Source organism: Astatotilapia calliptera, chromosome 3, assembly GCF_964374335.1.
Source record: "Astatotilapia calliptera chromosome 3, fAstCal68.1, whole genome shotgun sequence".
NCBI lineage: Eukaryota > Metazoa > Chordata > Actinopteri > Cichliformes > Cichlidae > Astatotilapia > Astatotilapia calliptera.
This window is the reverse complement of record NC_137424.1, coordinates 81,117,279-81,132,482: the sequence shown is the minus strand read 5'-3', so window position 1 is coordinate 81,132,482 and position 15,204 is coordinate 81,117,279. Positions and strand designations below refer to the sequence as shown.

The 15,204-nt window shown below is 42.3% G+C and overlaps 1 protein-coding gene and 1 long non-coding RNA gene across 2 annotated transcripts; both read right to left on the bottom strand.

The window, feature by feature from the left end:
* Positions 1 to 3: 3 nt before the first annotated feature.
* On the bottom strand, positions 4 to 3,522 carry LOC145423559 (butyrophilin-like protein 10). Its single transcript, XM_080296215.1, has 4 exons — positions 3,441 to 3,522; positions 2,751 to 3,107; positions 76 to 192; positions 4 to 20 (listed from the first exon to the last, which is right to left on the bottom strand). The coding sequence occupies exons 1-4, from the start codon at positions 3,520 to 3,522 to the stop codon at positions 4 to 6; spliced, it is 573 nt and encodes a 190-aa protein (XP_080152341.1).
* Positions 3,523 to 9,802: 6,280 nt separating this feature from the next.
* Positions 9,803 to 13,252, bottom strand: LOC145425953 (uncharacterized). The gene is made up of 6 exons (XR_013906722.1): positions 12,913 to 13,252; positions 12,454 to 12,723; positions 12,092 to 12,334; positions 11,829 to 12,008; positions 10,792 to 10,855; positions 9,803 to 10,474 (listed from the first exon to the last, which is right to left on the bottom strand). It is a non-coding gene; the product is annotated as an uncharacterized LOC145425953 (long non-coding RNA).
* Positions 13,253 to 15,204: the final 1,952 nt, after the last annotated feature.

Genomic DNA, 15,204 nt, shown 5'->3' with positions numbered 1-15,204 from the left:
TCATTACTTCCTGTCCAGTTCTGGTTTACAACAACAAACCAAACAGCAGCACACGCAGATACAAGGTCATCATACCTGCTGGGCATTTCATCCTTTTATATCTATAACACATGACGATCCCACTGCTGACAGCCAGGAGAGCCAAGATAGCCAGGATGCCAGAGAGGACCCAGGGCCAGGTCGGAGGCCGCTCTGTGGTGAACAGAAGAAACCTGAACATGAAACATTCACAGCAGATTTCCTCACTCGTTCACTACTCTGTGTCCTGATCAATGAGCTCATTCACAAAATAAAATCATTTTAGGTGCAATTTTTATTTAATGTAACAAAAGTGGACCATACAATCTACAGCTCAACTAGCAAGATGTCAGCAACCTATAAGTGAAAACATGATGGGTTCTTACTAAGCAGACATTTTATTAGTTACAGCATGCACTGAGCTGCTGCCATGTGATTGGTTGATTAGATATTTGCATTAAAGAAAAGCTGAACAGGTGTGCCTAATAAAGTGGCAGTGAGTGTATATGTGTTGAAGTTGAATTGTGTCCCCTGCTGGAGACACTTGGACATCTCTCAGTTTAGATTTCACACCATTACAGAGCCACTGTCACAGAGCCTTGCTGGACACTTTATTAGGTACACCTTGCTGGTATCCTGTTCCTTTGCTTGTTAATGGCTCAGATGTGACATCATCACTCACACGCTGCACATTTATCATGTGACTCTTCTGTTCCAGCACATACCAAGGACGCTCTGTTGGACTGAGATGTGTTACTGTGGAGGCCGTCAGAGTGCAGTAAACTCATTGTCATGTCTGAGATGATCTCAGCTTTGTTACCCTGCAGGAAGCATACACTGAGGTCATTGTGGGATGGACACGGTCAGCATTAGCAGTCATGGCTGTGGGGTTTAAACAATGCTCAGTTGGTATTTAAGTGGCCAAAAGTGTCCATGCTTTCAAGATGTTTTCACCAAACTCTGACTCTACCATCTGAATGTTGCAGCAGAAGCCAGGAAACAGATGCTACCCCTCTGTTGTCCAGTGAGTCTGTGCTCTGGTCTTAGCAGACAGATGTGGCTGTAGCTCAGGCGGTAGAGCAGGTCATCTGCTGATCAGAAGGTTGGTGATTCGATTCCTGTCTTCCCCTAGTCTGCATGCCAAATATCCTTGGGCAAGATATTAACCCCAAATTGCTCTCCGATGCATCCATCAGAGTATGAATGTGTGTGAATGTTACTTAGAAAGCACTTAGAACAATGTGCTTGTGCGAATGGGTGTGAGTGGGTGAATGCACAAGTTGTGTAAAGCGCTTTGAGTGCTCAGAACAGTACAAAAGCGCTATATAAGAACCAGTCCGTTTACCATTTACCAAGGTGTGGCCTTAGCCTGCAGCTGTGTTTCAGACCTTCTCTGTAAACTCACAAATGATTGGAGGGAAAATCCCTGCAAATCACCAGTTTGTGAAGTATTCAAACCAGCACTCATTGCCACATTTAGAGTCACTAAAATCATTGTTCCTTCTCCATCATTGTCCTTCCGTACAATATAAAGCGCCTTGGGGCGACTGTTCTTGTGATTTGGTGCTATATAAATAAAACTGAATTTAACTGAATTGAATTGAATCCATTCTGTTGGTTAGTTTGAACTTCTGCAGGTTTTTTTCAGCATGTCTACATGCCTAGGTGCAGTAAGTTGGTGTCATGTGACTGGCTGATTAGATATTTAAATCAATGAACAGCTTACAGGTGTACCTAATGAAGTGTCCCATAATGGCCATGGAACTTGTATAATTCCACTAACCTGTACTAAGTGTTTTGGAATGTGTGTTATCAGTAGGGCTGACACGATTAGTCGACTAGTCACGATTACGTCGACTATCAAAATCGTCGACGACTGATTTAATAGTCGACGCGTCGTTTGAAGCTTTGTAAGATCACAAAAGACGCAGGAATAAGTAGCAGGATTTAAGAGTGTAATAACGGACTGAAACAGAAGATGGCAGCAGTGCATGTACAAGGATGCCAGCTGCCGTTAAACCCCGAAGAAGAAGAAGCTGTGTCCCAGAATTCATAGCGCAGCCCAGCTCAGTTTCCAACAATGGCGGCAGCTAGTTAGTTTTAATATTACTCTTATTATTCTTTCTGGGTCACAAAATAAACGTTTAACATATTTTCAGGCGAGAATGTAGCTGTGTAAACCTCAAATATCTGCTCAGTTTATCAAGACACCACATATTTTCAAAAGCGCTCCGACGTTTTCGGAGACGTCTGTTACCCACTAGCTCGATAGCTAGCCGGGGGCGAGGCTAACTAGAGCCGTGAGAACACCGGACTCCCGGCAAATCGCTTTCAAACCCACCGCCGTCTTTCGCTACTCAGGTTAAACATGATATATGAGTCACTTAGATAACTTAAAAATGTTACTGTTTGGCTTTTGTCAGTATTTTATTTGTTCCTGAGTAAATCGGTTTGGCTGAGATTAAAGTTATAGTTTTTACACAGCTGAATAAACGTCAAGCAGACAGCTGATCATCAGAAGTGTGAGATGCTCAGAATTTACTCTGGGGTCCCGGTGTTTTACATCCAATGGATGATGATCTGACTAGTCGACTATCAAAATAATCGTTTGTGGCAGCCCTAGTTATCAGCCAGTGGTGATGTGTGAGCTCAGAGTTACAACATCTCAGACTCCAGTCAGACATTACTGTACACACATCATAACGACAGTACAGACAGCTTCACACACTGACCTTTGACCTTCAGTTGCACATGCGTCTTGCTCTGATCTTGTCCATATTTGCGGACGATGCAGGTGTAGGTCCCACCATCAGAGACTGTAGGGTTCCTCAGGGTGAGGCTGAGGTCTCCAGTCTGCAGGCCGTCGGCTTTCAGCGATGTTCGGTTGGTGTAACGATGGTTCTGATCGTTCAGAATATCATCGCCGCTCTGCACACGCATGTGGACTGTTGGGATCTTGAACTCATCACGGTCCCAGACCACTGCTGTGGAGCTACTGGAAACATTAACAGGTACCTGACAGGGCAGCAGGACAGACTCCTCCCCCTCATACACCTGATACACCTCCACCCCTGAGGCATGATGGGAAACTGATAAGAGAAACAGAGTGTCGTCATTCAGTCTGTCCACAGGGTGGGTCACATGTCGGGATGAGTTATAACAAGAGGTTTTAAATTAGTACCAGTAATGACCACAGTGTGTAACACTAGAAACCTTTGAAAACATATTGAAGCTCATCAGGAGCCTCCATCAGCGCTCAAAGGTATAAATTGGTGCCAAAGAAACATCTGCTCCATGCAGACAAGTTTTAATGGAAGGCCTTCATGTTTGAGCAAAGGATGCTAAACCGCAGACTTCATCTATTCCAGCAACACAGCTTCATAAGAGACGAGTCCGGCTGCTGAACCGTCTGGACCTTTCACCAGCTGACAACATCTGGAGCATCATGAGCTCAACAACAGGACGAAGCAGAGCCAGGACAGCTGAGCAGCTAGAACCCTCCATCAGACCAGAACCGCTGCTATCCTCAGCTCACAGACTGATGTTAAAGAGGAAACATGGACCATTTTCCATTTTCAAACTCCAGCGCTTCTCTGAATTCCAGATGTTTCGTTTTCAGGTTTCTGTACTTGAGTATTTCTCGGGGAGCTCATATTTTTACCTTCTATGTTTTCAAAACTCCACTTTTTACATTTGAAACAAGCTCATTATCTCACGTAACTGCACACCTACTGTACCCTGATTAACCTGACCTCAGACATGTTTATTTCCTTAAAAGCAGCTCATTCAGCATATGCGCTTCTCTGTCTGCTGTCTGCTCACACACACATTTTCTGCTAATTGGCAAAAAAATTATTGCCTGTATTCAAATTGCTGTAAATGACTTGTTGGTCTAATCTAATCTAATCTGTCATAAATGATATAAAGTCATTTTAAGCCTGAACATTCCTGCCTCAGGGTAAAAATCCTTTTCAGTCCAGCTAAAAACACACACGCAAACTTCTTCCTGGCACACCAGCATCATCCTCTACTTTGACAGTAAAATCAGTGAAATGCAAACGTTTGATCACTGCAGATTGTGTGGGAGCATTCCTGGTCAGAGCTCAGGGATTATGGTGTATTAATGACGTAAAGCTGAGAAGAAGCAGAAGCAACACAAATGTCAACCATTTGTGTTGCTTCTGTTTGAAAGACATTAATAAAAGTTCCTACAGGTCACCCGAGATCAGCCAACCGCTTCCTTTACTGTGAAAAGGTTCTGAAACATGCTAATCATGCTCTTAACCCTCCTCTTGGGTTAGCTTTCTGTTATCATCTCTCATGTTAACAGGTCGATTTTGACCCGTGTATTAAATCAGTTATAAAATACACTAAAAAGAATATGCTATCATGCAATTTGTTTCTCATCTCTTGGTTACCTAGTTAGGCTTCCTTATCCATGAAAATGTTGGTGTTAATACTTTCGGTGTGGACCTTTGGGCCTTTTTTGTAAGTACACCCCTCAATTTCAATTAAAAAAAAAGGTAAAATGAACCTCAGGAGAAACATATATAAATAAAAGGTTGTTATGTTACCTGATTAATACTGAGGGGCACAGAAACCATCTCTTAAATAAATTTTTTTTTTTTTTAAATTAATATTAATAACTAAAGTGACATCTATTGTCAATTTCGACCCATATATATTTACATCAAGAAAAGGCAAAAAAGTATTTTTTTTTTAGCAATAGAACTTTAATATAAACTGAAAAATTTGTAAAGCAGAACAGGTCATGACGCAAAATATATATTTGCATGGTCAAATAAACAACAGCCAATCAAGAAAATCAAACAAATAGAAATCAATTACAAGTTCCAAAACTAATACAAAGCTAAATCAGAGTGAAAACCTCTATGTGCAAGAACATGCTTGTGTATGTGTGGCTTTAGAGGCATGTGTGGCAAAAAGTGACACTTTTTGTGTGTTCTTTGCAGAGATATTTCTTGCAGTTGAAACACAATACATTTGTCTTTCTGTCCTTACTGCTTGGGCAGACCTGACACCTCTTTCTTTTCGAATCAGGTGGCCTGACTGGGGTTGGGGCTGTTCTGGTTGATGTTGAGGCAGCGCTGGCTGAGGAGGATGCTGATGCAGATTCTCTCTGTGTTGCTGATGGTATGGATGGAGTGCTGGGTGAGCTCTGCAGCTGTCTGACAAAGGCTGCAGCATCTTGGTCTAATGTGTGGCTTGACAAGGGAATTTCCCAACTCTTCAAGAAACAGTCTCCGCTTGTTTTTTTCTTGGTTGAGTTCCACCCTTCGTGGATGTGGCTCCACAACACAATGCATTATATGCAGACACATCAAGGATGTTGTAAAACACAACCATTGGCCATCTTCTGGTCATTCTCTGGCATGTGTACGTGGCTGTCAGCTTGTCCAGGTTGTCCACTCCTCCTTTGTTTTTGTTATAGTCGTGGATAATTGTGGGCTTTTTGTCACTTCCTGATGATACAGCTGCATCTTTGTGAAGAGTAGACATGAGTATCACATTTCGGTTTCTTTTTGGACAATATGAGACAACAGTGGTGGTGTCTGTAAAAGCAAACTTTGAGGAAAGTGGAGCCCTGCCCTTCACCTGAAAGATTTCAGCAGGCAACTCAGGTTTATTTTTCTTCACTGTTCCCACCATGGTAAGTTCCTCTTGTGAAGTTCTTGTCCGAGGTCATAGCTGGTAAAAAAATTGTCACAAGTGATATTGTGACCCTGCAGTCCACTGGTCATATCGAGGACCACACGTTTTCCTTGGTTTTTCTCAGGGATGCCACTTGCAGCTTTGCCTGTGTAAATCTGCAGATTCCAGCTGGTTCATGCGTCACAGGCTGCCCAGATTTCTATGCCATATTTCCCTGGCTTACTGGGTATGTATTGCCGGAAGGGGCATTTTCCTCGAAAAGGAACAAGACGTTCATCCACTGTCACCTCTGGCCCTGGGATGAACATCAGCGGAAGGAGCTGCACCCATCTCTCCCAGACATCCCTGATGGGAGCAAGCTTGTCAGATCTCACTCTGGTCTCTCTGTTGTCAAATCTGAGGACTCTTGATATCATTTGAAATGTCTGAAGTGATATTGTTGCCCGGAAAATATTTCTACCTGTTGATGCGTCCCATAGACTATCAGTGGCCTCATTGCAGGATCTGTACACTCCAGCAAGAAGAAGAACACCAATGAAAGCATCCAGGTATTCCTCATCAATGTCTTTCCACATGTGGCCGTGGACCTTTTTTCCTTCAAGGTTCGTCATAGTAATGATGATTCTTTTTAGTGACAATGGCATAAATAGCTCAAAACATGTCTTGATGTCACTGACTCTGGTCAGAGCAAACCTTGTGATTCCAGGGGTCATTTTGATGACATTTGCAGCAGCTGCCCTGCCATGTACATCATGAGGTACTGAGCTCCAAAAGATCTTACCACTTTTGGAATCGTTCAGCAGGAGCAGCTTCAGCACCAGTGACTTCCTCATCTGACTCATCAGATGTGTCTGTGTCTTCTGGATAATACTCCACATTGTCTTCCTCCTCAGAAACCTCCTCATCTGAATCACTATGCTGCTCTGTGTCCTCTCCTTCATTTTCACCAAAAATGTGATCCAGAACTTGGCTCACTGTAAATCTTCTTCTCATTTTTGCATGCTACAAATTGTAAATGTGCACTCTGCAAGTCAAATGACCATTCAAATAAGAGAATTCACCTGACATGTATAGACATGCCTGTCTTTGTTTGTTATGTTTTTGTGCAGGTATACTGGAAAGCCACGCAAAATGAGAAAGCTCACATGAATAGAAGAGGAGCTGGTTGTCAGTGTTTCAGCACTTAGGATTTCAGTTTTAGCTCCAATTATTGCTTTATCATCGTATTATCATAACTGGGTCAAAACCGACCCTAACAACACAAAGGTCATAATTTCTACCAGAGCATTTTATAATTCAGCAATAAATTTTTTTTTGTTTTATTTTGTTTAAATAAAGGTTCCTGACAAAGTCAAAAAGCCTTGATGCAATAGACAAATTTATGTGATTCTTGTATGCATTTAAAATTTAAAATGGGTCGGTGCAGACCCTAACACAAGAGGAAGGTTAAAAGTTTTAAAAAAAACTGGGTTAACATATAAGAGTTAAAATAAACTCTGCATTCAGTCGGAGACAAAGCTTCATTTGTAAAATACAAAACTACTTGTAAAACCTGGAGAGTAACAGACTAAGCTGTGACTGAGTGTGACTCATCCAGCATTCTGTTATTCACTGAGTTGAAGCAGGGACCGGTAAATACTGAAAACATCCCCCTGTGGCTGACGGCAGCCCAACTATACACGGGTTCAAAGTTCTTACCGTGCACGAGCAGCAGGAAGGACACGAGGTTCTTCATCCTCCTGGCAGAGACGAAAACCAACTCTGCTCCACCCGACACCCAAAAACTCACACGGCTCTAACTTTCCAGCTGTACAAGAAAGTTTTACTTTCGGTTTCAACCTTCAAAGACAAAGCTCATAGAGACGTATTCAGAGACTTCCTTATTCCATCCGAGGGAAAAGTGCTGCAGTCAGTGACAGCAGGAGCTCAGTAAAAGCTCTATTTTTATTCTCTCTATTATTCTTTTTTTTAAATCGCTCTGTGTCGTAGTTTGCAATTGTAACATTGTATTTTACAATTACATATTAAATTACATTACAGTTACATTGTGTATCACAATTGTAATGTAAAGAGTTTGTAGTTTGTAAAGCTCTGTCAGTAGCGGTTTTTGATACGGGCGACACGGGCGGTTGCCCGGGCGGTTGCCCGGGGCGGCATCGTGGTGGGGGGCGGCATCACGGGCCTCGGCAAAAAAATGAAAAATAAAAAAAATGCTCGTACTCATGCTGCCCCGACATCAGCCAGCCATATTGGGAATGGTACAGGCACCGATCGGTTTTCTATCGCCCATTTGCTGGGAGTAAGGGCGCCCTCCGTTTGCGAGGTGCGCCTGCTGCTTGCGGCACAGGGAGGAGAGGGCGGGGCGGCGGGGGATTCTCACTAACGTACACGGAATCACACAAACTGCGACACCACTGCCATCCTCTGCTGCTGCTTTTCGTCTCTCACTCTCCTTCTGCGTGATGCGCACATGATCACTGATGCGCTCATTTGGGTGCGCTTGATTCTTCCCTCTAGACATCCTGAGGCCGAGTCAGCAGGGAATTTGCACAAGTAAGAAAATAAATATACACTTTAGGACTCGGGGTAAAGGGATCAATAACAATTTAAAATTTATAATTTACAGTCTGATGATTTAAAGTCTCACACACAACCCGTGGAAAGGGGAGGGGGGCCCTGCTTCTTCCAATTAGACCACATTTCATTCATAATGTTGTAAATCCAAGCCCATTATGTATTCATGATCTGAATCCTGGGTTGTGTGAAATCCCAGAAATAAACCCAAGACAAAGTGAATCTGTGAACTAAGGTGTGGAACAGGGGTCAGCAACCTTTAACACAGAAAGAGCCGTTTGGACCCGGTTTCCACGCAAAAGAAAACACTGGGAGCCGCAAATACTTTTTGACATCTAAAATGAAGATAACACTATATATTATTTTTTTTTACACTTTTATGCTTTGTATGAACAACTAAGGTGTGTTGCTTATGAAATCCATGAAGTGCTACAGAGAAAATTACATTTTATTTATGTAATTAACACATTTTGAACTAAAATATAACAAAAGGAAAGACACCCAGCTGAACTACAATGATCCAGCAAACAAAAACTGTTGTGAGCTGCCACCCTTATATCGCCTTTGGGCTTTTGGAGCCTTGACCTGACTTTTAAAACAGAATTGGAAAAAATGCACTATTCTGCTAAAAAATGAAAAAAGATATTTTCAAAATTCTGCCTAAATATGTATTTTACCTGGTTAATGTGTGTGTAGAGGGAGTGTTCGCCCGGGGCACCAAACAGACTAGGACCGCCACTGAGCTCTGTAATCGTAGTTTATTGCGATGAACTTGATGCTTGTCTCCAAAGGTGCTGTAGAAATAAACTTCATCTCAGGGTACTAATGAATAAACCTCGACCAGAAAATGTGAAGTAAAAGTGTAATTTTCTAATTAATTCACTAAAAGAAAAAAGAAAAACTGCTGTTAAGACTGATTCAGACTTGTGCTCAACATCTACTAGTAACTTCTGTTGTAACAGGAAGCTGTCACGTTCCTGGGTCATTTGAGTGTTTTGAATTTTCTTGTGTCATTTTGTATTATTACTTATGTTTTAGGTCCACTTTGTCAGTGTGGAGCTAATTCTAGATAACCTAGATTACTCTGTTTAGATTTGTTTATTAGATTTCCCCGCGTTGTTGCCCTCTGTCTTTGTGTCTGTGTTTATATAGCTGTGTGAGTTCTGGTGCCTTGTTTCCCTGCTTGTGTTTTATTCCATCATGTTTCTCCAGCCCACAATGTCTGCTCTCTCTCTGCATCCTGTTACCACTCATGGTCACCTTAGGTAACAGGCCTCTAGGTGTTGTGGATAAATACAACAAAATAAAACCAGTGACAAAAAAAGAGGACTTATTCATAACACGCGGACCCAGGGAAACCGAGTTAATGATAAAAACATTTAAAAATGTAACGATAAAGGCCCTGAAAACCATAAATTTCCCACCCGAGCCTCAACTCTCGTGGCCTGGTACCAAACGTTTGGAGGCCGGTGCTGTAAAACATACGTGACGCACAGATCAGCTGAGTGTTCCTGTGCACTCAGGAACCCTGATCCTCTCCTGTTCAATTCAGTTTTATTTATACAGCACCAAATCACAACAACAGTCACCTCCAGGTGAGGTAGAACCTACAATATTACATACAGAGAATCTTACGACCCGCTATCAGCAAGGGCTTTGGTGACAGTGGGAAGGAAAAACTCCCATTTAACAGGAAGAGCTTTTAAGCAGAACCAGACTCAGGTCCACCCGGTTGGGGGTGATGGAGTTGTCATATGTTGTTGTCGAGGCGAGATCCTGATTGGCGGTGGGAGCTGTGCATCTCTGATCTTCCTCTCCTCATCCTTTGAGATGTCCAACTTTTGGGTCGCCCTCGCTTCCTGCTTCCTTTTTTGGATTTGCACTGACTTTGTGCAATTTAAGATTTGGGACCACATTTCCACTTGCCCTTACACTTGTAAGCTCAGATGGTTAATGTTCACAGCTAAAATAAAATAAATTGAACTGATCCAGCAGAACTAACATTTTGTGTTTAATGTCAGTGAGCACAGAAGCTGTCTCTACCTCCCCCTACAAGCTCAAACAGAACATGTAATGTCAGGTTGAGGTGGTTATTTTGAGTTTGCTGATGGCGTTTTATTTCAGGAGTTGTTGTCAAGGTTACCTGTCAACCCATCAGATTTCTTCTTTTTTTTAAAGACCACCTGACTATAACTGACCTGAGCACACCCTGGGGACAGAAATATGAGGGAATAATATCAGGTAGATGTGAAGGTGAACACTGAATCACCACCATCATCATCAGTTTTTGCTCAAGTTTACCTGAAGGGTAAGACCTTACGTCCAAGTGGGCATTCAATGGATCAGCAGGATGTTTGTCTGGACACACACACACACACACACACACACACACACACACACACACACACACACACACACACACACACACACACAGTGAGAAATTGTGTGTTGACTGAAACTATAAAGGATGGTGTGTGGGTGGGTTGTTTTGGTGTTGGTGTTGTTTGGTGTTTTGGTGACACACACCTGTCCTGTGTGAAGGAGACATCAGCATAGGTGACATCTGAAAGAGGAGATGAGTCACTCCTTCCTGATAAATGAAGCAGGAAACAAAAACATATTCTAGTGAATAAACTGTTCGTTTGAAGTCCTTTGTGACCTTATAGTACCATATGACCCTATTAGAGCACTTCAAATCCTTCCTTAGTTATACTGCAGTTATACAGCAGATCTGGGCTCCAGGTTCTGCTCAAGGTTTCATCCTGTTAATTATGATGATGATGATAATGATGAAAATGATTATTATGATTATTTTTTATTGGGAGGTCAGTCAGTAACACATGCCTGTAAAATGTGTTGGTTGGATGAGGTTATGTTTAATTTAATGCTTTCATGCTGAGCTGACCAAGCATCAAACACAAAGAGTAGCAGCATAAACACCACATCCTGTCACAGACACAGGTACATATAAGGTATGTAGACCACAGGATATGAAGTTTACACATGGGCTGCTTCCTGTTGACAGAGATGAGAGCTCATAAACTTTCACATTATAAAGTATGTCAGAAGCAGATGAAACCACACAGGTCTTACTTGTTTAAACTCTAATGCAAAATATATTGTAGAGCCCAGAGTGGACATTAACACTCAGCTAAAGATTAATTAAATAATCACTTAATTCTTAAAGTACAAGAGCAAGTAAACTAAACAGTACTCTGGTCCTGCACTGGTTTAAACTCTAACAACTTAACAGAGTGAACCCTTTTATAGGCCCGGGCACTGATCATGACGGTAGAGGAGAAACAGCTCTCACATCATTTTTATTTTTATTATTGTTATTATTATTATTATTATTATTATTATTATTATTGTTGTTGTTGTTGTTGTTGTTGTTGTTGTTGTTATTATTATTATTATCGCAAAGCATCTGAAGCACTGTTAAAATGGTTTCCCACTGCCTTTCAGAGGACGGTTTAGGAATGTGACACTGCTGCACTCTTGTAGACTCTTATATGATCCACACTGATCTGACTGCAAACTGTTAAATCTAAAAGACTTTATACCTTTTAATTTCCTATAGAGGAGCAGAGCTCCAAGCAGAACTAGAACCAGAAGAATCACAGAAACCAGACCGGCTATCATGGCAACGATGGAGGAGGAGGAGGAGGAGGAGAGAGGAGGCGATGCTGTGCCAGTACACGGACATGCAGAAGTATCGGGAGAGTTAACAGGAGAGGTGCAGGCTGTGGTGAGGATGAAGATGGTTCAGTCAGTTCATTGTCAGGTCAGCAGGTCATTAAAACAAAAGTGATGTCAGTGTTCTGACCTCTGACCCGCAGAAAGCTCTGATGAGATTCTCCAAATGTGTCAGTAGAACATGAGTAGAGACCTTCATCAGACTGCTGGACATTTGTGATGATGAGCTCCGATTTAGATTCAGACCCAACATGACTTCCATTAATGAAGAAATAAGCTCTGACTGTGCCACCATTCCTCTGTCTGCAACGCAAGGTCATGTTACTTCCTGTCCTCACAGGAAGTGCAGGAATCTCCAGGATCACATGTTTATCTAACCAACAGAAACACAAACAGAGCATGACACAACGTCTTTGGAAAAACAGGAATTTTACATCCAACCTCTGGAAACATCTGCACAGAGACACAGCTGGAACAGCTGACTGTCTGTACCTGAAACACTGATGGACACTTCATCGCTCTGCTGTCCAGATGAGTTCTCACAGAAGTAACTTCCCCCAGAGGAGACGGAGCGATCCAGAACACAGGAGGAACCATGAACCCTCCCAAAGCCTCCAGCTGCTCTACAGTCCTCAGTGGGTCCTCCTCTGGTCCTCTTCACTGTCCATCCATCAGCTGTCTGTCCATCATCAACACAACTCAGATACACTGAAGAAGATCCACTGAAGACCTGCTGAAGGTTTGGACTGACAGACAGAGACACTGGAGGACACACACACACACACACACACACACACACACACACACACACACACACGCGCGCGCACACACACACACACACACACACACACACGCACACACACGCACACACGCGCACACACACACACACAGAGTAAATGTATTTGTGTTCTTGTTGGAGTCTCACTGATTGTTTTCATTTCATCAACTCACCTGCAGAAACAGTCGGTGCAGACAGCAGCAGCACACACACACCTGTAACAGGAGGACAAAGGTCAGTAAAGGTCAGAGGTCACTGTGTGGGAATTACTATAATTCCTGAGAATATAGCCTCATCAAATACTGTGAACTAACATCAAAAACGTATAATAGTGAAACTGCTCCATTCACTAACCGTCTGAAAGTTGTTAGAAGCTACTAAATAAAACTGGATGCAAAACTGATACATTACTGCTGGAAAGAGAGACTGAACGCCTAACGTTGCAAAATCACCTCCACCTCAGAGCAGGCACCAGTCTTTTGGTGCCTTATGGACACAGAGAACTATAAAGGTAGTGATTTTGGGGGGTCTGCTATTGTATAGAGCACTTTGAGTAATCTGGGAGAGTAGAAAAGTGCTATATAGGAATCAGTCCATTCACTGTCTGAACAGAGTTTTGTCGTGTTTCTTTTGCATTATAATGTTCTGGCACATTAAGGTGATTAAGATACACATTAGGCTGACATCTGGGGCCAGAATCAACTGGCTTTGTGCTGGCCCATGTGTGGGCCACCTCTGGCAAACCAGATCTGGGCCATTGAAGGGCCGTCATTCTTTGCAGTATGTGGGCCATGTGTAAGCACATTGTGTGGGCCAGTTCGGGGCCATACCAATTTTGCTATTTGGGCAGATTCAGATTCATGGCACAACATAGATGGGACAAGACTCGGCGGTCTAGCTGCATCTAAGGGGCAAAGGTCACTGTGTGTGGATGCCAAAGTTCACATTTTGGACAGAGAAGATAGATGGTTTTAAAGAGGAGTGAAAAAAGCCACAGCAACTATCTGCTATCTATAATCCAGTGTTGAGATCCTTTCCCAGAATCCTTAACGCCCACTCACATCCTGGGCCATCTGAGCCATCTGACCTCAGGAAATCACATGATAGGGTGGAGCCAGGTTTGACAATGAATTCACGTGAAATCTTGGCTGATTGTGACCTACACCCATTTTCACACCTAGGCTCATGTGATTAGGTAGAGGATCAACAGGGGTCAATTGTCCCCGTTGAGGGGGGACACTCCCTCGGGGCTTAAATCTGGGACTCTCCACCATTTGACCCTAAAACAGAAGAAGCTTCTCGGATGAAACCTCTTCAAGAAACTTAAAGAAGTCTAGATGCTTTTCTTTCCAAGCTCCTTAGAATGAATGATGCAAACCTCAATGAGATGAAGCAAAACTATAAAGTATTGTGGGCCTAAATTCAATTTTCAATTCAATTCACTTTTAATTTTTTATATAGCGCCAAATCACAACAAAAGTTGCCTCAAGGCGCTTCATAGGTACAGAGAAAAACCCATGGCAGATGATGATGGCAGATACTCCCTTCACCTTGGCCAAAAAGGCTAAAATGACCAAAGAAAAAGTGAAAAACAGCTGAACATGAGAGGTTTTTGGACAAAGTTTGTGTTTTTTCCATTGTTTAATCACTGCTTCCAGCCAAGAGTGATACCATATATACCCTATAGCTGCAGAAAAGGCTAACATTGTTATCTTTTTACGAAAAAAAACAGCTGAACATGAGAGGTTTTTGGACAAAGTTTGTGTTCTCCATTCTTTAAGCACCGGTTTGAGTACCGTTTAAGCACCGGCACCATTTGAAAAGGAACGGTTTTGTACTGGTATAGGATAAAACCTAAATGATACCCATCCCTATGTGGAAGTACTGACCTTACTTTGAGTTTGATTCCATAAAAAGTGACAAAAACGTTAGTGTCCGTTGTGCGTGGGAAGAAAACTTCTTTTTACAGCAAACCCCCCCCCCCCGCCCTCCTAAACCTCCAAGCAAGCACCGGGAGTGCGCTACCAATTCACAGAGAATCTCGTGGATTCTTCCACTGACCGCCGCGGCACACCTGCACCAGGGTAAACCTCCGCCTACCCCACTCCTGCTTTACAGCTTTACAGGTAAAAATAGAGCAACAGGACCGCTGAGTCTTTAATTTTTATTTATCTTCTGCTGTGTTTCACTTGCATGTATTTGAAAGAGTGAGTGTAAACACAAAAACCTATTTTATTTTATGTGCTGGAATGTGCAGAAAATAGGTTTAAATGTTAAATAAATTTCTTCCAGGCAGAGAATGTTGCATATAACTGATAAAACAAGTTAAAAAAAAGAGACTTTTCCATTTGATTACATTTTGTATGATGGATTATACAGAAAAAGTAGAATTGGGCTGAAAGATGTATCACTTTATCACCTATTCAGGTTGTAAATCGTGTTTTTAAAAAGTAACTAAGTAACTA

What these genes read in the sequence shown, in the direction of transcription:
- LOC145423559 (XM_080296215.1), bottom strand. Translation starts at nt 3,522, where the DNA reads ATGGAGGGTTCTAGCTGCTCAGCTGTCCTGGCTCTGCTTCGTCCTGTT. An exon ending in GCTCCAGATGTTGTCAGCTG is followed by an intron (nt 3,108 to 3,440) that starts GTGAAAGGTCCA and finishes TTCTCTTATCAG; the next exon opens with TTTCCCATCATGCCTCAGGG. An exon ending in TGTGCAACTGAAGGTCAAAG is followed by an intron (nt 193 to 2,750) that starts GTCAGTGTGTGA and finishes TGTTCACCACAG; the next exon opens with AGCGGCCTCCGACCTGGCCC.